The sequence below is a fragment of the Mauremys mutica genome, chromosome 1 (assembly GCF_020497125.1).
Source record: "Mauremys mutica isolate MM-2020 ecotype Southern chromosome 1, ASM2049712v1, whole genome shotgun sequence".
NCBI classification, from domain to species: Eukaryota; Metazoa; Chordata; order Testudines; family Geoemydidae; genus Mauremys; species Mauremys mutica.
This window is the reverse complement of record NC_059072.1, coordinates 253,450,988-253,471,977: the sequence shown is the minus strand read 5'-3', so window position 1 is coordinate 253,471,977 and position 20,990 is coordinate 253,450,988. Positions and strand designations below refer to the sequence as shown.

Below are 20,990 nucleotides of genomic sequence, written 5' to 3'. Positions count from 1 at the left end.
TTATTATTTCTGAAAACAAACTGTTTTACAGAGATATAAGCCAGTGTTTTTTATTTACCAAGAGGGGAGGGATAGCTCAGTGGTTTGAGCATTGGCCTGCTAAACCCAGGGTTGTGAGTTCAATCCTTGAGGGGGCCATTTAGGGAACTGGGGTAAAAATCTGGGGATTGGACCTACATGACCTACTGAGGTCCCTTCCCACCCTGACATTCTATGTTACAGCTATTTCTAAAATTGGCTTATAGCACAATTTACTCTAATGCAACCATATAGCCATTCTCATTAGCAATGCCCCTGATCAAGTGAATGGATAATTGAACAGATAATTATGATTGGTGGGGCTAGATGTTACTGACAAAGGAGAAACTAGACAACAGAGGAGACTCTAGGCCTAATGTGAAAATATTTTAATTTTGATTTTACACAATGGTTAGTATTTGTTGTGAGTGTATGTGCTGTAACCATGCATTTGTATCCTTAGAAATAAGATTAACATTTTTATTACAAAATCCCCTCTCTCAGGCCTTATGAAAGCTGTTTAAATCAACCCCATCCGTAAACAGAGGAGGAAATTATCTTCTCAGAAGCACACAGAGGCTTCTTGACTCCAAAGCTTTAATGTCTTTGCTTGCACAGAATTCTCATTGAGAGATCCATGCATGTGGAGAGTAGAATGAACAGCACAGGGGATCTGGCAAAGGAGAAATGTACCTAGGTGCAATGGTTACCAGTACTACACCACTATTATAGAAAATTATGATTTTTAAAATGTTAAGTACCTGGGACAGTGGCATTTACTTGTCAGATTTTGCATTTCCCTTATCTTGAAAATAGTTTTTTTTTTTAATTGAAAACTTTCAGGGTCTTTGAATCTGAGCACTTCAGAGCTGGCCACTCAACACTTCAGCTGACACCTTTGGAATGGCAGGTGATTAACATCTGAGGGTCAAGGATGAAATCCTGGCCCCACTGAAGTCAAGGGCAAAACTCCTATTTAAAATAGTGTCAATGTGCCCTTTTGTTTTTAACAAAGTGGGTGAAGCATTAGTGGTTGAAGATGGGCTGCTTTCATAAGCACCTAGAGCTCCTCACTCCAGTCCAAATCCAAAGGAGCCAGAGTATTACAGTCCAGTCAGTCGTACATATTAGATATCCAAATCTATCTATACACCCCCCCCACTTATCCAGGGGGCCATAAAGTGGATCAGAGAATAGGCATGCTATACTGAAATAAGGTTCAACCTTACCCAAAATATCTTACTTAAACTGTTATGACTTCTACTCCTCATTTAAAATAGCTGTAAGGCGGAGCTGTTTGGCTGTCTATGACACAAGGGGCATGTGAGCCTGCCCTGTAATTTGGACTGTGTGGGCAGAGGACTCCACAGGGGGAAGTAGGTATATGTGAGTGAAGAAGCACAAGAGACAAACGCAGGCACAACCCTGGAAAAAGCCTAGAGAGAGACCTGTTTTGAGGGTAGGGAGGTTGCTGGCTGAAAGAGGTTTTGGTGTTGAGAGCAAGGATGCTGCCCTGGTGTTTGGTTGCTCCTCTGTTCAGGGAAATAGAATTTTGTATATGATTTGTAGACAAGATTGCATCAAAGATACCAGACTCCACCAACAGTTGGTACAGAGCCCTGAACTTTGACTAGCTTTGAGATCAAAAAAGGTAACTATTCTCTATAAATGCCTACAGCCCTAGGATAGTTTCCAGGTAGCAATATGAATTTTAAATAAACATCTACATATCCCTTAAAGACCACTCTGCTATACTGATTTACCTGGGGGACTAGAGCATCTTTTTTTTTGTGTGCAAAAGTATTTTATTCAGTTGCCTAGATGGAGGGTGAATTGCATGCATAAAACTCATATTAAGACTAACTTAAGTGATAAGTGTAAACTGTCTCACCTCAATATGCACTGTATGTTAGTCTTAACGTGTGCGTTACCACCACCACAGGGATGTCCACATTACAGATGTGTGAGAGGTTTAATGATACATACTATATACATTTAATACAGTATAGCTGCAAACATGTCTGTAATCCCTTACTGAAGATGGCATTTTTTCTTTGTTTAATTACAGCCTGCAAGCCATTTTCCAGCATCATCATCTACGGATATTTCTTTATCTGATGATACTCAGCCTCCATCTCAGTCCAGCTCGAACTATGGTCTCCCACCCAATGCCCCGCCACTATACACACCAACTTATTTCCTGCCAGAAGAAAAGCCTCCACCGTATGCACCCTAGAACACAATTACATTTTAACTGATTTTTTTTTTTAAAGACATCTTTGGAAACGCTGAGCTGCACAGGAAGCAAACTATTAAGGAAACTATTCTGTGTTCTATGATTGTTCTACTTTTAACCCCAACTCACTGTGAGCTAACCAGAATCCTGGAAACCTAAGGCAGGCGTGTCACCAGAGGAAGGTATCGGTCACCACACAGTTTGCATGTAGTCAATTGGGACAGTGCTGTCTGGCTAACATGAGCATGATTTTCTCTCTCAGCATAATACATTGTTTCTTCTAGTGAAAAAAAGTCACTAAGAAAAACACTTAGGATACTTGGTTCCATTTTCATAAACCCGTATAGAGTGATACTTCTGAATTAGAACTCTTATAGTCTGGTGAATATACAAGGGGAATCTGGATTGGAAGAAATGAGATTTTTTTCCCCTATACTATTCAGTTAAGAGCCCTTTTTTGGTAAAAATGTTGTTCCAGTAAATACTGTGTGACAATTGTTTGACAATAAAATATGCTGTGTTTGTATATTTATACTGTACCTAAGTCGGTGTACACATCACAAGAAACTGGATGAAAAACTCAGAGGTCAAGATCCCAGTTAGTACTGTCCTATTCTGAAAAGGTACAAATATAAAATTTTATTTGAACAGGGCTGTTTTAATTCTGTTTGAAATGTTTGAATTGTGTACCAGTCTAGCTAATGCTAACAAAGATAAAATGTCATATCAGTGAGCTAAAGGTGCAATTTCCAGCTAAGTATTTAACCTGTATATAATACTTAGTACAGTACTGAACTCTGTATTTTTCCATATACTGTAAAAGGCAGATGAGATGGGGGCAAATGATTCCTTTTCTAGTAAAAATGGAAACTAAAATACTGCATGTTGACCTAAATTATTATGTAAAAAGAGACCTGTCCAGTAGTTTTGAAGCTGTTGCAATGCATTGGTGAATGCTCAGAGTGTTCCTTTTTCCCCATCCAGCCTTCCACTATAGAGAATTTAAAAATACATATACACATAGTAACTCCTGTGGAGGTAGCATCCAAAGGAAAGACATGATCTTGTACTCCCTCTTCTGGATAAGTAGCAAGCACTATTCTCAGCTATCAGGGATGACAGTGCTTAAACAAGGATGAAAATAATTAATTAATGACTCCCTGAGTTGCTGATTCCTCCTGCAGCACCCTAGGGCCTCAATGTTCTTTGCCACACCAAGACTGTGGGACAGCACAGAAAATGTAGTTTGCTCCATGGAGCTAGCTCATTGGGCAGCAATTAATCCAGTGCCACATTGGAAACTTAAAAAACAAGTTTCACAACAGTCAGAGTGCAAAATGGGAAGGGGGACATATTTTATCCATAAGTTTTTAAGCAGTTGTTACAGTAAAAAATTAAAGATACATTAAGAATACTAGATTGCTTTCCTTCAAAGGATGTGAACATCTGAACAGCTGAAATCACAGCAAAACATTAAAAAATGAATTCAATACAAAATATCAAATGTTATTCAACATGCACCAGAAAAACCTACCTATTCAGTTTAGAATGGTTTCTTAAAAGGATCAGGATCAGGGCAGGAGCAAGGCAAACAGAATTTTTGCACTCAAGCTAAAAAAAAATAAAAAAATTTAAGCAAGGTGGAGAGAAGAGTAAATTACTTTCAAAACACATGAGCTAGTGATTTTAGTTTATCATAAGTGCTTGGATTTCCATGACTGTATAATATAACGACAACGAACAGCTGAGTTTCTCAGGCACAAAATAAACTGCACATATCCAATTTTGTAGAATGTGAATTTTGGCTGGTTAGAAGCATAAAAGGCACATGGTGTGAACGCTACGTTTTAGAATGAACTGACACCATTAACTTCAGTTGCTTAGTGAACTACATGAACTGCTTCAAAAGGGAGGGTGGGGGGAATGGAGATTTCACTGTTTCTGTAGGATTGATTGAGGAGGAAGGTATGTGTCCTACTCTGATGTCTCACTGCTGCCAGTTAGAAAGCAAAGGTGTGTGGAAGAAACCCCCCTATCACCCTCACCTTTCCTCCCAGGTTGAGTGCTGCTGTATAGTATTACAGATGTCATCAGTTTAGAAATAATACACATTCCCATATCCTCCATATTTTTATACTGTAAATCATAACTTTTTGTCCACACAAAGCAGGTATATAAAGTCGTTACACACACAAATAATTGGAGCAATTTTTGCATCAAAATGATGCATTTCCCATGTATGTCAATTATTTAAATTAACTTTTCACGTAATATCGAGTGTGGAATTGCATACCACAAAATTCTTATTTCCAGTATCCAAGATAATTCTGGCACTATAAATATAACCATTGGCATTAATAAAGGTCACACAGATTTGTGACTCATACATGCCACACAGCTATTTGTTTGGGAAGTACTGCAGAAATAACACAAATGCTAGAGGTGAAACTATTTTGCTAGCAGGTGCTCTTTGAAAAGAACAAAGCTTAAAATGGGTTTTGTTCCTCCAATTAGTAGGAAGTGTCAGATGTCTTCCAAGCTTGTGCTGTTTTCTTTAGAGCTACTTCAAGTTGGAAGGATGAGATACTGATGTAGGAAAAGACCTGAAATGACCAGAAAAAACAATACAATAGAGACTCACCATAGGCTATGATACGTATGCATTCCCCAGTAAGGCTGGAAATGAGAAACCTGAATAAAACATTTCCTAGGCCCTAATCATGTCACCAGTTCATCCATCATCATCTCCTAACAGAAGCAGCATCTGGAGTATTTGGATTTCTCTCCCCCCATTCCTCAAAAAGGTAAGACAAATGAAATTATGACTGGTATACACAACCTATTCACATTCCTCCTGTAAGCCTGTCTCCTTTTTCATTTACTTCCAGTAAATAAATGTCCTTCAGAACTTTTATCTGGTCCCCTTTGAATGTGCATAGACTTCTGCTATTTGTCCTTCTTTAAAGCACAGAAAGCTTGTTGCCTGACTGAAGCTGCAGACCTGACCTTTTCAGTCTTGCTGCATCACCCTTGACTGTCTGGCTCAGGGAACCAGTCAGTCTTGATGTTGCATTATCTAGTGGCTAGATAATGTTTTCACCACATGGGATACTCTATCAAGTTGCCCATCCTTTTCCTGGGGAAAGTTCTATCTGGATAGTTTGGCTACAACTGCGGGCAAATTTGGAGGTTATTAGGTTAATCTGTTGTCTCTCTCTCTCTAGCTTTGACCATGTAAAACACTGTATATAAATGCTACAGAATATCTATAAAAAGATTAGTAAACTTGGGTCTGTGCCGTACTGACCCTTGCAAGCCCCAGACGTCGTTGCTCTGATTCTCTTTGTAAAATAATTTGTCACCTAACGAATCTAGAGTGTATTTAAAAAAATTCCTTAAACAAAAAAAAAATCTCAAGTCAGCCCACTGGCATACCCAGTGTTATTTGCACTATGCATGAAATTCTAGCTGTACTCCAAGAGATCCTCATCCATAAAATGTTTGAATTCTAAACATCATAAGATACTTATCACTCTCAATTTGTTACTCTAATGCAAAATATGGGCCAAGTGCTGCATGCTTTCAAGTGTCTCTGGAGGAATTCCAGTCATCCTAGAATCCTCTGGATGACATCATCTCAAGAGATGCTCAGCACCTTGCAGGAGTTGTCCCCATGCTAGTAACCTCTCTGGAGGCTGGCAATAGCTGAAAGTGAGTAGACAAAACAACCAACAATTTGCACAGAGCCAGTGTGCAGCAGTGAGAGAAAGAGTCTGATCTGCCTAAAACAGCATTGGCAAAGCCTACTGTGTCTATCCTGAAAAGCCCTTGCTGGTAAGCATGGAAATTAACACACTTTGTTCTGCTGCATCCTCTGGTGAATAAGCCCATAGACATTCTCAGCCAGACTACTATCCAGCCTGGGTAGCTCACGCTTAATCACAAAGCCTCAGTGCCCCTATAGGCTCATGGTGAGTGAGCCAGCCTAAAAATTAAGTAGCAAAAGTTACATCACTGCATGATATTCCCTGTTCTCAGTATCTTTCATCACTTGCCTCACTGATTACTGACATAAGACACTTTGGCTTCTATCTGAGCTAGGCTTTCCTTTTAATTGTTTCTTGCTGACCCAATATTTCCTCTCACTTTCAAGTTCTCCATTGACCAAGAGCTTTTTCTAAACGTTGTGACTGAGCCTGTTATCTCTGGAGAGCATGTTACAAAACAAATCCTAAAAAAAACACACCCACACATCTCCCTGCCACCTAAATATGAGCTTGCTCTCTAGTCTAGAGCCTACTTACAGCTTTTCAGAGGCCAATGAACACACTAGTCATTGAAAGATGAATAAAATGGTATCGGCTCTGCAAATCATTCCCCCAAGAAACAATCTCAGTGCAGTTAAGAAGTTTTATGTAAATATTTTATTCTTTCATATTTTGTAAATCAGAAAGCAGTGTTTGGTAATAAAAATAATACAGCAATATTATTTTTCTTCCAGTTCACACTGACATATTACCAGGTTTTCCGCATTACAGCTATCCATCTGCCTTTTTACAGTCTTAACATTCACTTTAGGTATAATCTTCACTTTTGGATTATTAATCTTAGTCTTCTGAACTATTTACAAATATATTACAAACTCTAAACCTCAAAGCAAAGAAATATTTCAATAATCAATTTGACTTGTGAGGATCAGTAGCGCCTACATAACTTCAGTGTTTAAAGAGAAACTATACACATAGTGCGGGAAGTCTGAATAATTTATATCTTAAAAAAGCATGGAAAGTTTTTTAATATAAAACTTCTACATTGCAATGGTACCTATTGACCAGTCTCAGTTGGAGGACAAGAATGTGATGTGATGTCACTGTGCTTGTAAAAAGCCTCATCTAAGTCCAGTGCCTTATTATTCATCTTCACAGTCATGCAGCCATGGTAGAATGCAGTGACTGGAGTGGAAGTGACAGGAACATCTGTGTAAAAGCAGAAGAAAATTTATTTAACTTCCTTAAGTTTCAACAAACACCATCCCTACCAAGTTTAGATGACTGTTACTTGGATTAATTCTAATACATTCCCATTTCCTCTCCCCGATTCTGCACCCTTCCATTCCATCCTCATGGTAAGCAGAATGCAAGAACACTTTCTTTCATATTTAGGGCCTTTTCTTGAAGGGACCTCACATGAGCTTCCATTTCTACACACACAAAAAGAGGTCAAAGGCCAGATCCTCAGCTGGTGTAAATCAGCGTAGGTCCATTGACCTCAATAGAGCTATGCCAGTTTACATCAGCTGAGGATCTGGTCCCACACTTTGAACATTAGACCCTCATTGCTTTTCCATTTCAACGTAGACTCAGACTTTAAGGCCAGAAGGGACCATCGTGATCATTTAGTCTGACCCCCTGCATAACAGACCACAAAGCCTCACCCACCCACTCCTGTAATAGACCCACAGCCCAGGCCCAAACAACAGATGCAGGTTTTGCATCTGTTATTCTGGTAGCAGTGGCGCCAGAATATGGGCAGCCAGGGGCCATGGCCCTTCCACTTTTCACCAAGGGCCCCCCGCCCCTCCTCTTCCCCGTGAGGCCCCACCCCCCAGCCAGGGCAGCAGCTGGAGCCCAGCAGCAGGGGGTGCCGCACCACAGACTCTCCACCTGCCCAGGGTAGGAGGCCCGAGAGGAGCCTCCAGCCCGTGTCCCCGTCCCTGGACCTCCCACCCAGGGCAGGTGGAGGTTCCGCAGGTCCTCACAGCTGCCTGGCCACGTGGCTCTTACCATGGCCGGGCTGCAGCTCTGAGGCCCTGTCCCCCAGCCAGAGTCAGGTCAGCGTAAAAGCCAAGCGGGCAGCTGCAAACCCTCCACCTGTCCTGGGAGGGGGTGCACAGGGCAGGGACACGGGCTGGGGGCTGCTCTCGTCTCCCCCCAGCCCTGAGCAGGTGGAGGGTCCATGGCTCCTGGCCCTCTCTGGCTTCTGGCTTGGCCAGGGGTGTGGCCTCAGAGTGGGGACGGGGCCAGAGAGGGCAGGAGCTTTAGCTCCCCATTTTTGGGAAGGCTCCACTGGGGCTGTTTGGCAGGGTCTGGTGGCAGACACACCAACTCAAAGGAGCACCAGACCCTGCCAGAACAGATGCAAAACCTGCAGACATTTCTCCACACTACGACCCCCATTCCCCCCCAATAACACACCTTTCAAGATCCATGGATCCTACAATTGCCTATCACAACATGCAGTGTACCTCATCCAGTGCGCTAAATGCCCCAACAACAACTATGTGGGTGAAACCAGAAAATCACAAGGAACTCACACAGGACCATGATAAAAGACAGAAACACCCTATCACCTGGCAGTGTTGCCAACTCTCATGATTTTTGTCATTAGACGTATGGTAATTATTAAAGTTCCAGCTCCTGGAGTCAAGTGGATATGTGATGATTTCAACCTTCATTCTTAAAGAAAAAGCAAGTTCCTAGCCCTTGTGGCTGTGAAGAAAGCGTCAAAATGTGATTCCAGTGTAACCTAAAGGCTCAAAAAGCAGAGGGCAAATAAAAATATATTATTTTTACATAATCTCATGTTTTTAAAGCCATTCTCATGATAGTTGGTGAGCCTGATTCATGATTTTTTGAACATTAGAGGTTGGCAATACTGGAACTCTTTTCATAAAGTGATCACTCGATCTCTGACTTATCAGTCCTCATCCTCAAGGGAAACCTGCACAACACTTTCAAAAGACAAGCCTGGGAGCTTAAATTCGTAAGGCCTTGTCTACTCTATAATGTTTTGTCGACAAAAGTTATGCCGCTTGAATTAAAGCCACTGTTGCAGGTCCACACTAATTCCTTGTGTTGGCGGAGTGCAGCCACACTAACAGCTCTTGCATCCACACAGAGAGCAGTGCACTGTGGTAGCTATCCCACTGTGCAACTGGCTGCAGGTGCTTTGGGAAAGGTTTACAATGCCTCATGGGGCAGGTACAGTGTCACATGATGTAGGCTTCTTAATCTCATTGTTCCAGGGCATCCTAGTAGATTGCCAGCCACTTTTTCAACTGAAGTGCATGTGGGGAGGGAGAGGAGACTGGGTGTCTGCAGCAGGGGAGACAGCAGGCTCACTGACCTATTCTGAGGCGGGGGAGGGGGACACCCTCACACATCAGCGCATCATGTTCGTCAGTGCAGCTCAGAAACCAGGGTCTGGTGCATTCTTCCATCGGAGTGCATCTTGCAGCCATCTCTGCATTCCACCAGCCGATCCAAGGTCAGACGGTCTTTTCTCATGACGTAACTGTCAGGTTCCTGAGGGGCCTCGAGAGGCTTTACCCACAGGTATGGACCCCATCCCACAGTGGGACCTTAACCTGGTCCTCTCCAGGCTCACCAGCCCGCCTTTCGAGCTGCTGGACTCCTGCTCCCTTTCCTACTTGTCCTGGAAGGTCACTTTCCTGGTAGCGGTGACGTCAGGGAGACGAGTCCCAGAGATTAAGGCCTTAACCTTGGAACTGCCTTACACAGTGTTTTATAAGGACATGGTCCAGCTGTGGCCCCACCCAGCCTTCCTGCCGAAGGTGGTATCTTCCTTCTACGTGAGCCAGGACGTATTCCTGCCAGTGTTCTGTCCCAAGCCGCACAAGACTTCTGAGGAGAGGCGTCTGCACGCGTTGGATGTCCAGAGGATCGTGGCTTTTTGTTTGGAGCATGCCAAGCCTTTCCATAAATCGACCCAGCTCTTCATCGCTATAGAGGATAGGATAAAGGGCCTTCCAGTTTCTTCACAGAGGATTTCCAACTGGATCACCTCTTTCATAAAGACCTGTTACGACCTAGCAAAGGTGCCACCAATTGTCATGGCCCATTCGACTACAGTGCAGGCATCTTCAGCAGCCTCCCTGGTGCATATCCCTATCCAGGACATCAGTAGAGCCGCGAGGTGGTCCTCGGTCCACATGTTTGCATCTTACTATGCCATCATTCAGCCGGCCAGAGACAATGCTGGGTTCGGCAGAGCTGTATTACAATCTGCGCAGCCGTGAACTCCTACCTGCCTCCAGGGGAACTGCTGGGAGTCGCCTAATGTGGAATGGACATGAGCAAGCACTCGAAGAAGAAAAGACAGCTACCTGTTCCGTAACTGGTTTTCTTTGAGATGTGTTGCTCATGTCCATTCTACAACCCGCCCTCCTTCCCCATTGTCAGAGTTTCTGGCAATTCATCATTTTCTGTTAAGCAACCAGCTTGTTTAGCTTAGCCTAAACTGTAGACAGACAAGCTAGTGGGCTTCAGGGCATAAAAGAGGACACTTATCTCAGTAAGCTTTCATTTAATGGTTTTATTGTGTGCTTTTTGCCTTTTAATCTCTGTGTTTAAGGAGGCTAGGTGATGATATTATTATTACTAATTTCTATAATTCTAACAATTTTCTTCTAATTTATTGGCATGTGCTAAATTTCTGTCTTTTTTCCGGCTTCAGTATTTATATGGCCACTAGTGGGCATTGAATAAAAGGTTTTCTATGTGCCCATTAAAGCTCTCTTAAAAGGGTGAGATAATTTAGGAAGCATTAGTGCCTTCAGCTCCTTTCCAGAGAAGGTTATTAACTTCTTGATATGCAGTGTATTGTAGCCCTGTCGGTCCCAGGATATTAAAGAAACAAGGTGGGTGAGATAATATCATTTATTGGACCAACTTCTGTTGGTGAGAGAGACAAGCTTTTGAGCCATACAGAGCACTTCTTCAGGTCTGGGAAAGGGACTTCCAGCATCACAGCTCAGTGCAGGGTGGAACAGATTGTTTAGCATAACTAGACAGCACATTCTAAGGGACCATTCAAGGTAGAGTTGCCCGTTAACACCTCTGCAGTCAGAAGACCAAAGGAGGTGGTTAGTGGGTTACAGCTTGTTGTAAAAAGCCATTAATTCAGTATCTCTATTTATTCCATGGGTTTGTGTCTAGCAGAGTTAGGCCTTGTCTACACTATGAAGTTTTGCTGGCAAAACAGGGGAGGTGTACACACTACAAAGCTACGCGGCCCCTGCCTGCAGACACCACCCCCGCAGCTCCTATTGGCTGCGGTGTCGGCGCCCAGGGTGGGGGCAGCGCGCAGAGACCCCCTGGCCGCCTGCGCCTAGGAGCCAGACATGCCGACCCCTTCCAGGAGCCTTGCCGAGCCAGGGCAGATAAGGAGCCTGCCTTGCCAGACTTTTGGCTTGTTTAAAAACTCCCAGATTGCTTTCAATAGCAACCCGGAAATTGAGGCCGATTCTGGGAGACTCCCGGCCAACCCTATCCTCAGCACAGAGAGCTCAGGATGCTGCTCCTGGCAGGGCCTGAGCAAGGGCTCCCTCTCCGATGCCTTCCTCCTGGCATGCGCCAAGGGTCTGATATATGTGTTCCTTCTGATCCCTCTAGTCAGCCATGTCCCAGTAAAGATCAAGAAGGAGAAGACACAGGTTATCATGAGGGGGAGTAGGGATAGCTCAGTGGTTTGAGCATTGGCCTGCTAAACCCAGGGTTGTGAGTTCAATCCTTGAGGGGGCCACTTAGGGATCTGGGGCAAAAATTGGTCCTGCTAGTGAAGGCAGGGGGCTGGACTCAATGACCTTTCAAGGTCCCTTCCAGTTCTAGGAGATTGGTATATCTCCAATTATTACCTTTTACCTTATGATCACACCTGTGTGGCCTTGCCAGAACTGGTTCAGCATGCTCATGAACATGGCGGTAGCCCCTCCCTTCCCTACCATCCGGACCTGCTGTCATGGGATCATAGTCAGCTCCTACACCCCAACCTCGAGTCTCTACACCTCTCGGTGTGGATGCTCCATGGTTGAACCCGGAGGAGCGTACCTGCTCAGAGGAGGTCCAGCAGGTCCTCCTGGAGAGTAGGAAGCTATCCACGAGACTAACTTACTTGGCCAAGTGGACGAGGTTTTCCTGTACACCTGGTCTGCCTTAGCGTCATCCTGAGGAACCGGGTGAGGGAGCTCTGTGATGGCCTCATCTGGTGATGACAGGAGGTCAGTATCGTGGGCTTCACAGCACCCATTGGTGGTCCAGCAGGCTGTTCCCCTTGGTCCTCATGGACTTCCATGGTCTTATCCCCTGGGTCCTCAAGCACTGGAGGGAGTTGGGTCATCGAGGCCATTGGCCTGTCCAAGTCTCCCAACACTGAGCGGGCAGTCTGGGAGGGCTGGGTAAACCCCCATGGGTTCCAGGGGTACCACAGGGCCAACCACTGGGCCTAGGGCCATGGGGCAGGTTTCGTTACCGACGATGCAGGTGGCACCGAGGATCTGGAAGGCTGACCTGCTGATGTAGAGCCTTGCTCCATACCAGAGCCATATCTGGAGCGATTGCTACCTGGTGATCTGGATCCACTGGAGCAGCGACTCCATGCGTGGCGATAATTGCGCTTGCGTCTAGAGGAGGATTGGTCTGAGCAGGCCATGCACCTCTGTGGGGACCTTGGTGATGGGTGGCGCTCGGCAGATCCACGACGGGAGACCAGTGATCCATGCCTCGGCTTTGAGACCGGTACTGACAAGCGGGACCTGGAGGTATTGCTGTCCGGGCACCAGGGGATCTCCCCAAATACGGTGACACATGTCTCAGAGATCGTTGGCGGGGCCTGCAGCTCCGGTCCTCCAATCATTCCCAGGATCTGTAATGGCGTTCCGGTGACACAAAGGGACAGTCCCGACATTCCTGCTGGGGAGCGCGTGCATCTGTGGGTCTGTACCAGGTAACCGGTGAGGTCTGCCTCGAATCCCACTGCCGATGCCCAAGGTCCGGTGACTGTAGAGGGCTCCAATGCATCTGTCTCCCTAACTCCAAGGCATGATGGCTTCGAGCAGGTGAATGGTGTCAGGAAGTTCCCCGTGATGGGGAGCGGACTGTTGGGGCAAGGGCAAATAGAAAGGTCCCAAGGCGGGCTTACCCCAAGGTCTGGGCACCGCCAGGGCCGGTGCGGGTGGCACTGGGAGCATCAGGATCTCTCGCGCAGCCTGGAGTGCTTCAGGCATCAACGGCACCTGAAGCTGATGAAGGCCCGCCTCTCCGTCCGGGCTTCCAGGCAAGGAACGGGGTGGACTGCATCGCCCGACATGAGCTGAGGCCCAACTTCCCGACAGGGGAAATGAGCCGTCCAGCACGGGTCTTAACTCACCCCCATCCCTGTCCTTCCCGTTGCAGGGACTAGGAGACCATCCTTTACTGGCCTCCTTAGGCCTCTTGGCCAGGGCTGTGGACAGGGATCGGTGCCAGCTCATTGACGGCGGGGCACTACGCGCCGATGCCGCGGTGCTGGGTGCCGAGTCAGACCTTTGCTCCGGGGCTGGAGTGAGTGCCGACTCCATCAGGAGTACTTTGAGTCTGATCTCACACTCTTAGACATACATTTTTTTTTCTTTTTTATTTTTTTTTTAAACAGTGAGAGTAATTCACCACTGGGACAATTTACCAAGGGTTGTGGTGGATTCTCCATCACTGACCATTTTAAAATTAATAGTGGATGTTTTTTAAAAAAGATCTGATCTGGGAATTATTTTGGGGAAGTTCTATGGCCTGTGTTACACAGAGGTCAGACTAGAGGTTAACAACGGCTCCCTCTGGCCTTGGAATTTATGAAAAATAAATGGTTGCCACAGCTCAGATTTTAAAAGATCTACAAAATGGATCCTTTGCCATAATGACCTCTGTTACACTAGACAAAATAATCATTTAATCCTCCTGCTTCAAGGCATACAGGATTACTAGATGAGTCAGGAAGAAATTTCCAGCTGATACAGCCTTGAACAATTTGAAAAATAGCTGTCATACCACAATTAGAAATAGTAAGTGTTCTTGATGCAGTGGGGCAAGACATGCACCTGCAGCAACACAAATGTTCAGAGACATTTCTGTTAGTGGGATTTATGCAGTGTAAATAGTGTTTCCCTGCAATGAAGGAAACAAATTCCACTTCTCGTGACCAAGGATGAGCTTCCATTGATTAAAGCTCTTTCTGCACTGCAAGCTAATGCTCTGACAGTCCATAGAAGAGAGACCAATTAAAGATGCCATGTACACAGACCAAAAGAAGAGTCCTATTATTAATGTTAGGAATAATATATGCATGTTAGAGCTAAACAGAAATTTCCAAATGCTGATTTTTCTATGAAAATGTTTATAGAAACGTTGATTGAAAAAAACCCTAACATTCCCCTGCCGCACTCCCTGTGTTCAGCCAGCCCTATACAGCTAGTCAACATGTTCCAAATTTCAAGAAAAAATGGGAAATGACAAAATGTTCATGATTTTTTTCTCTCCATTTTTTGATCGGCCCTAGCACATGTACCTATTCCAGTTAGAGCTTAATGAAAATGTACCTTATACTGCACTCAAAAGCCAGCCTAAAAACAAACTACTCTAGAGAACTATAGCACAAAAAGCTACCTCCATTCTAAGTGTGTGACAGACACTTCCTAATTTTCAGGAGAAAATCCTGCCCTCTGCTGCACCAGTGATGAAAGAGAGCATTGGTTACCTCCTACTGGTGCAACAGCTGGGCAAAAATTGCAGTCCAGTATGGCACTCCGCTAAGTGCTAGATGGAGGGACTGGCTATTGCACCTGCCAACGCACCAGAGCCCCAGGAGGGTGTGGTCTCCCATCTTCTGGCATGCCTAGGAGCCAGGTCTCCTAGTGTAAATACTGTTTTGTGCAGCATGAGCTATGGGGAAGCTCACATTACTCCTTCTAGGAACAGCAGTAAAGGGGCACCCTGCTATGTTACCCCTCAGCTGCCCTGTGCTGGCTTAACTGCTGCAGCACCTACCACAAGGCCAGCACTGCTCCAGCCCCTCTTCCCCGTATTACATGGAGTTGACACACAAGGCCAGGACTTTGTCTGGCTGTGAGTACTGCAGATAGTAACTACTATTATGCAGAGAGACATGCTTTTCCAGTGCTTCCTCATTTGCATTTCTCAGCAATAGGGAGTGGTAAACCAGTTCAGCCAGAATGAGAGACAACCCCAAACAGCCAAATCTTTTATTCAAATCAAAGATCAATCTGTCAGGTTCCAGGCAGAGAACAGAAGTGACTCCTGCAGAGGCTCTATTTTTGCTGAAAAAGCCAGAAGTTGTGGCAGCCTCTATGCTGTGCCCCCTGGGTGTCCCTGGCTGGAAATGACATGATGCTCTGACACATAGTGCTCCCTGGATGACAACATCAGCAGAGAAGCTACAGAACCACAGCAATGAGCCTCTAAGACTTCCGACAGAGGTGAGGTGAATGGGTCACCCACTCAACAGAAAGCTAGAGGTACCAAGAGCCTGCATGGAGCCTTGAGTCAGGGTATGGCTACACTTGAGAGTTGCAGCGCTGGGAGTTACAGCGCTGGTCGTACAGCTGTGTAGGGAAAGCGCTGGTGTGTGGCCACACTCACAGCTACCAGCGCTGCAGTGTGGCCACATCTGCAGCATTTGCAGCGCTGTTGGGAGTAATGCATTATGGGCAGCTATCCCAGCGTTCAAGTGGCAGCAACGTGCTTTTCAAAAGAGGGGAGTGGGGTGGAGTGTGACAGGGACCGGGGGAGAGAGAGAGTGTGGATTTTTGGAGCCGACACTGTGTATTAGCTCCCTGCCTTGCAAAATCAGAAAATTTTCCCGACCCCTTACTCTTAACTGCAAACAGCCTGCAGACCAGATAAGCAGCTGCTCCAACGGACTCCCTTTCTCCCCCTGCCCCCGTTGTTTCTATCCTCAAGCAAACACTCATCCCCCTGCCTGCCTCATTCACAGCAAAGTAGGGGGTTATCTCATTTGATTGTTCACAGTCAGTTACAGATTGATTACAGCAAACAGGAGCTGTGTTTGTTTTTTAGATAAGCAGCTCCCGGAGCCCCAAGTTCACAACAAAACAAAGAGAGGCAGCATAACAAAACAAAGAGAGTAATTTAGTTAAAAGCATTCTGGGATATCTCCTAATACCCTGGAGGCCAATAACAGCGCTGGTGTGTGGCCACACTTTACGAGCAGCGCTGTAGCACCAGCGCTGCAATCGTTATACTCCAAGCAGACCCAGGTGTACAGCCAGGGCTGCAGCCAGGGAGTTGCAGCGCTGGATGTGCCCTGCAGGTGTGGACAGTTACTAATTGCAGTGCTGGAAAGCCTCCGCCAGCGCTGCAATTCTCAAGTGTAGCCATACCCTCAGTCTGCCAGGCTAGGAGACAAAAGGAGTGAGAACCTCAAAAGGTTGGACTACACCTTTAAGTGTTTTGGTCCTTATCTGATACTGATCTCAGACTCCTATGTGAAGGTGATGCTAATTCAGGGCTGCACACATTTGAGGTAATAATCGCCACAGATTGTGCCAGACTGATAGTGACCCTCCACATAGCTCTTCTTTGAGCAGGTAACCCCATTTGCTGACCAAAAAGAAACCCAACCAACATTCCTAATCTTGCTTCCTCCTCTCCAAAAAGGTTGATATAGTCATTCAACAAAAACATTTAAAAAAAAACCCAGGGTATCAATGCTAAGTGCTCTCCTTGCACCTACTCATGCACAACAAAACTCACTTAGGCAGAAATAGTGTTTGACTTCAGGGTCTAACGAACACATTTGATCCCTTTTCCAATCACCAGTACTATTATTTTTGTTAGAACCTGCATTCTGCTTTGCAGAACTTGATAATCACCTGGCAGTCCTCCCACATATGTCTTCACAGATGACTGCAGGTAGCCCTCCAAGAGAAACATACTGTCCTGTAGCTGGGAATGGCTTAATTCACTCTGTCCTGCAGTCCCATCCACGGTGAGCGATAACTGCCCCTTGCTGATGAAGATGTTCACAGAGTGTTCCTGATCATCACAAACATTTATTGCCAGTCTGGACACAACTGTGCTCTCCATGGCCAAGATAATGAACTGGATAGCAAAAGAGCGCAATAAGTGAAGGCACAGGCACAAATTGAAACAGACACACTTACAATTTTCCTGTTCCATAATGCTCCTGACTGCAGCTGTTTAGAAGGCTTTTTACAGAGCCAGCAAAGAACTGATTATATTACCACCACTGGAAGTCAGATTCTGAGCTCACTTACACTAGATTTATACCTTGCGTAATTCCACTGTCTGGGTCTGATACTCATTTACATGAACAGCACACCCAAAGAGCTCTGTGCAGCTCGAAAGCTTGTCTCTCTCACCCACAGAAGTTGGTCCAACAAAAGACATTACCTCCCCCACCTTGTCTCTCTAATATTCTGGGACCAACACAGCGACAACAGCACTGTAAACACCACCACTCTGGCAGTTCAAAGGAGCCTTAAGGATAGACGACTGGTGCTGCCCCATACTGGGAGGGGGGCGCCAGCTAAAGAGGAGGACACGTGACATCTCCATGTGACTCCTCCCCACCCTGGGGCCCCGCACTCTCCCTGTCCCCACCTCACATTACGGCAGCCTGCTCCCTGCCCAGGCTCAACTTCTGGAGACAGGAGCCAACTCTGAGCATCCTGGGAGGATAGGGGTGGGGCTCCGACTCGCTTGGCCCCTACCCCCAGAAGCTGAGCCTGGGCAAGGGGCAGCCTGCTGCTGTCACAGCCAGGAGTTCTCCCAGGCAGCTGCTGTGCTGCACCAGGCAGCATCCCAGGCAACGTGGCTGGAAGAGGTTCTGGCCCCCCACCCCTCTCCCCGCCCGGGGACATCTGCTTGAGGGGCAATTGACCCTTTGTGCCCCTCCCATGAGTTGTCTCTCTACCAGAGTGATGTTGAGCAGCCGAAGGGCTTGTCTTCACTACCACAGTAAATCGACCTAAGTTACGCTACTCCAGTTACGTGAATGAGGTCGCTGGAGTCAACGTAACTTAGGTCGACTTAGCCTGGTGTCTTCACTGCACTGAGTCGATGGGAGACGCTCTCCGGTCGACTTCCCTTACTCTTCTCAGGGAGCTGGAGTACCAGAGTGCGCTCTTCACTAGACCCGCTAAATCGACACCCGCTGCATTTATTGCAGCAGCGTCGATCTCCCAGTACTGAAGACAAGCCCTAAGTGTAAATGAGAAGTAGGCTCACTGATTTCAGTGGAGTTACTTCAGAACTGTGACAGCAAAATCTAGCCCTATATTCTGAATATAACAAATTATATTGATTATACTGTTTATGGGACTTTGAAGTTAGGCCTGTGTTACTCCCTTGACTACAGTGGAGTTATTATGCGCTTACACTATAGAACACAAAGTCTCTGTACAAAGGAGTTTATAGTATAATTCAGACTCGGATAACAAAATGGGATAGTGGCTCAAATTCAAGAGGTTGAGCAGATATTGTCAGTGTGGAGATATCTGCTATTGAATCAATATCCTTTATAAGGGCCAAATGTTCAAAGGAGCGTCTACCCTCCTTCTAAAACTGTCCCCACAAAAAGCAGAATTCCTGTCCTCCGATGACATTCAAACATCTGCATATACAATTCTGAACTGGTGAATGTAAATGTATACACAAAATGGCAGGCACAAATTTTCAGATTTTTTGAAAATGGCCCTAGAAATTCTGATTAAAAAAATCAAGGGATCTTTTTGTTTTACACCAGTAGAAGATTAAAGCTTGTACCTGTTGCTTAAGTTTCTTTGTGGAATGATAGTCAATCAGAGCCAATGATAAAGGGACTGAAGCTTCTTCACCAACCAGAGCAAACAGTACCCCGGTATCTGCTGCTGGCCGAATTACAGTGTTTACTTCTACTTCCCAATTCCTTTCAGTTTCATTTCCAGCAGATGGTTGCACTACAGAGAGAGATGCATGTCAAAAAAACAATGATTGACCAAGTGGCAGACAAGACGACTATGTATGGAAGAGCATATGGACAGATTGCTACTTCTCTTTGATCCAGAAAAAATCCAAGTGTTAGTGTATAAAATCAGAAAGGAAAATGGTAACAGCTCTGCCTTGTTACACTCTACAGAAAGGGCCGCTGCCTTTCAGAAAGTCAAAAGTCAATGTTGAGGGTTTTGGTTTTTTAAAAAAAGGATAGAGATTCAAGGGCTATCAATCATGGGCAGTGCGTAGCATAGGCTGAGGAAGGATGAGCCTCCCCAAACAGCCTCATGTGGCTCCATCCATGTTCCGCCCCAAGGCCCCCTCCTGCTGCTGGTTGCCCCACCCCAGGCAGACTGCCTCCTCTTCCGGGAAGCCCGCTGGGTGGGCCAAGGGAGGCTAGCCTGTGGCCAGGAATTGGGGTGGCTGGGGCCCCCGACACTGGAGCTGCACCACCCAGCACTCCTGGGTTAGGGGCACGCACCACCTGGTGCTCCAGGGATGCAGGCTCTCCAGTGGCCTGGGACTGGGGGGAGGGGGGACAGGGCATCAGGCAGAAGGGGCTAGCCTCCCCAAGCCCATGGTTCACCCACCGCCCACGCTATCAATCCATCACATTCTCAGAACTGCTGCAAGATCTCTTGAACTTTACAAAATGATTGAGGGACTGATTTCAAATCTGACACAGAGGAAACAGAACACTTTCACACAAACATGAAAACAAAACTGAAGAAATATAAATAGAACACTTCGAGCACTATCCCTTTACAAGCCAATCAGAAGTTCTGAAGCCATTTTAGCTTGCCATAAATGGTCTCATGCTGAACTCAGAAGTAGACCCTGTTGACACCCTTCTAGCTTTTTAGTTTTAAATCTGATATTGGCTAGAAAGAAAGAGGCTTACATGATTTCCATAAGCACATACCATAAGAACGGTCATACTAGGTCAGACCAATGGTCCATCTAACCCAGTATCCTGTCTACCCAACAGTGGTCAATGCCAGGTGCTTCAGAGGGAATGAACAGAATAGGTAATCATCAAGTGATCCATCCCGTCGCTCATTCCCAGCTTCTGGCAAACAGAGACTAAGGACATTGCAGAGCATGGTATTGCATTCCTGCCCATCCTGGCGAATAACCATGGATGTACCTATCCTCTATAAACTTGTCTAGTTCTTTTTTGAACCCTGTTATAGTCTTGGCCTTTACAATATCCTCTGGCAAAATATTCCACAGGTTGACTATGCGTTGTGTGAAAAAATACTTCCTTTTTTGTTTGTTTTAGACTTGCTGCCTATTAATTTATTTAGTGACCTCTAGTTCTTGTCTTATGAGAAGAAGTAAATAACACTTCCTTATTTACTTTCTCCAGAACAGTCATGATTTTATAGACCTCTATCATATCCCCCCTTAGTCGTCTCTTTTCCAAGCTGGAAAGTCCCAGTCTTATTAATCTCTCCTCATATGGAAGCTGTTCCATACCCCTAATCATTTTTGTTGCCCTTTTCTGTACCTTTTCCAGTTCCAATGTATCTTTTTTGAGATGGGTAACCAGATGTGCATACAGTATTCAAGATGTGGCCTGTCTCGACAAGGTCATAGACAATACTGATTTATTACTGCTGTAAATAAGATAAATGGTGTCTTTACATCCTTTTACTGTTACTAAACAAAAAAAAAGTATAATTGTTTATAATAAATGAATATAAATATGTAAATTCTGAGAATACAGCTCTGTTAAGAATGTGGTCTCATTTGCACTTCAGATGCCAGACTCTATTTGGCCGTTCTTGCATCTATGTTGTAAACAGCATGACAGCCACCTAATAAAATATTCTCTAATTTATACTAGCAAAACAGAAAAATCCACATAATGCTGCACAAAAGGTATTAGGAGAGGAGAACTTGTAATCAAGTCTGTCAGCATTTAAAACTTT

The 20,990-nt window shown here is 45.3% G+C and overlaps 2 protein-coding genes across 5 annotated transcripts in view; one reads left to right on the top strand and one right to left on the bottom strand.

The window, feature by feature from the left end:
• The window catches only part of TMEM255B (transmembrane protein 255B), a 102,029-nt gene extending 98,941 nt beyond the window's left edge, over positions 1–3,088 (top strand). For 2 of the 3 annotated variants that reach the window (XM_045007284.1, XM_045007294.1), the window contains exons 10-11: positions 862–928; positions 2,087–3,088. In XM_045007284.1, the coding sequence (XP_044863219.1) occupies positions 862–928; positions 2,087–2,254 (235 nt within the window). In that variant the 3' untranslated portion in view covers positions 2,255–3,088. The remainder of the gene's footprint in view (positions 1–861; positions 929–2,086) is intronic. The other variant, XM_045007298.1, reaches the window with a different exon arrangement.
• Positions 3,089–6,669: 3,581 nt separating this feature from the next.
• GAS6 (growth arrest specific 6) overlaps positions 6,670–20,990 on the bottom strand; it is a 69,456-nt gene continuing 55,135 nt past the window's right edge. For both annotated transcript variants that reach the window (XM_045007274.1, XM_045007265.1), the window contains 3 exons: positions 18,850–19,022; positions 16,935–17,163; positions 6,670–7,230 (listed from right to left, as the gene is read on the bottom strand). In XM_045007274.1, the coding sequence (XP_044863209.1) occupies positions 7,079–7,230; positions 16,935–17,163; positions 18,850–19,022 (554 nt within the window). In that variant the 3' untranslated portion in view covers positions 6,670–7,078. The remainder of the gene's footprint in view (positions 7,231–16,934; positions 17,164–18,849; positions 19,023–20,990) is intronic.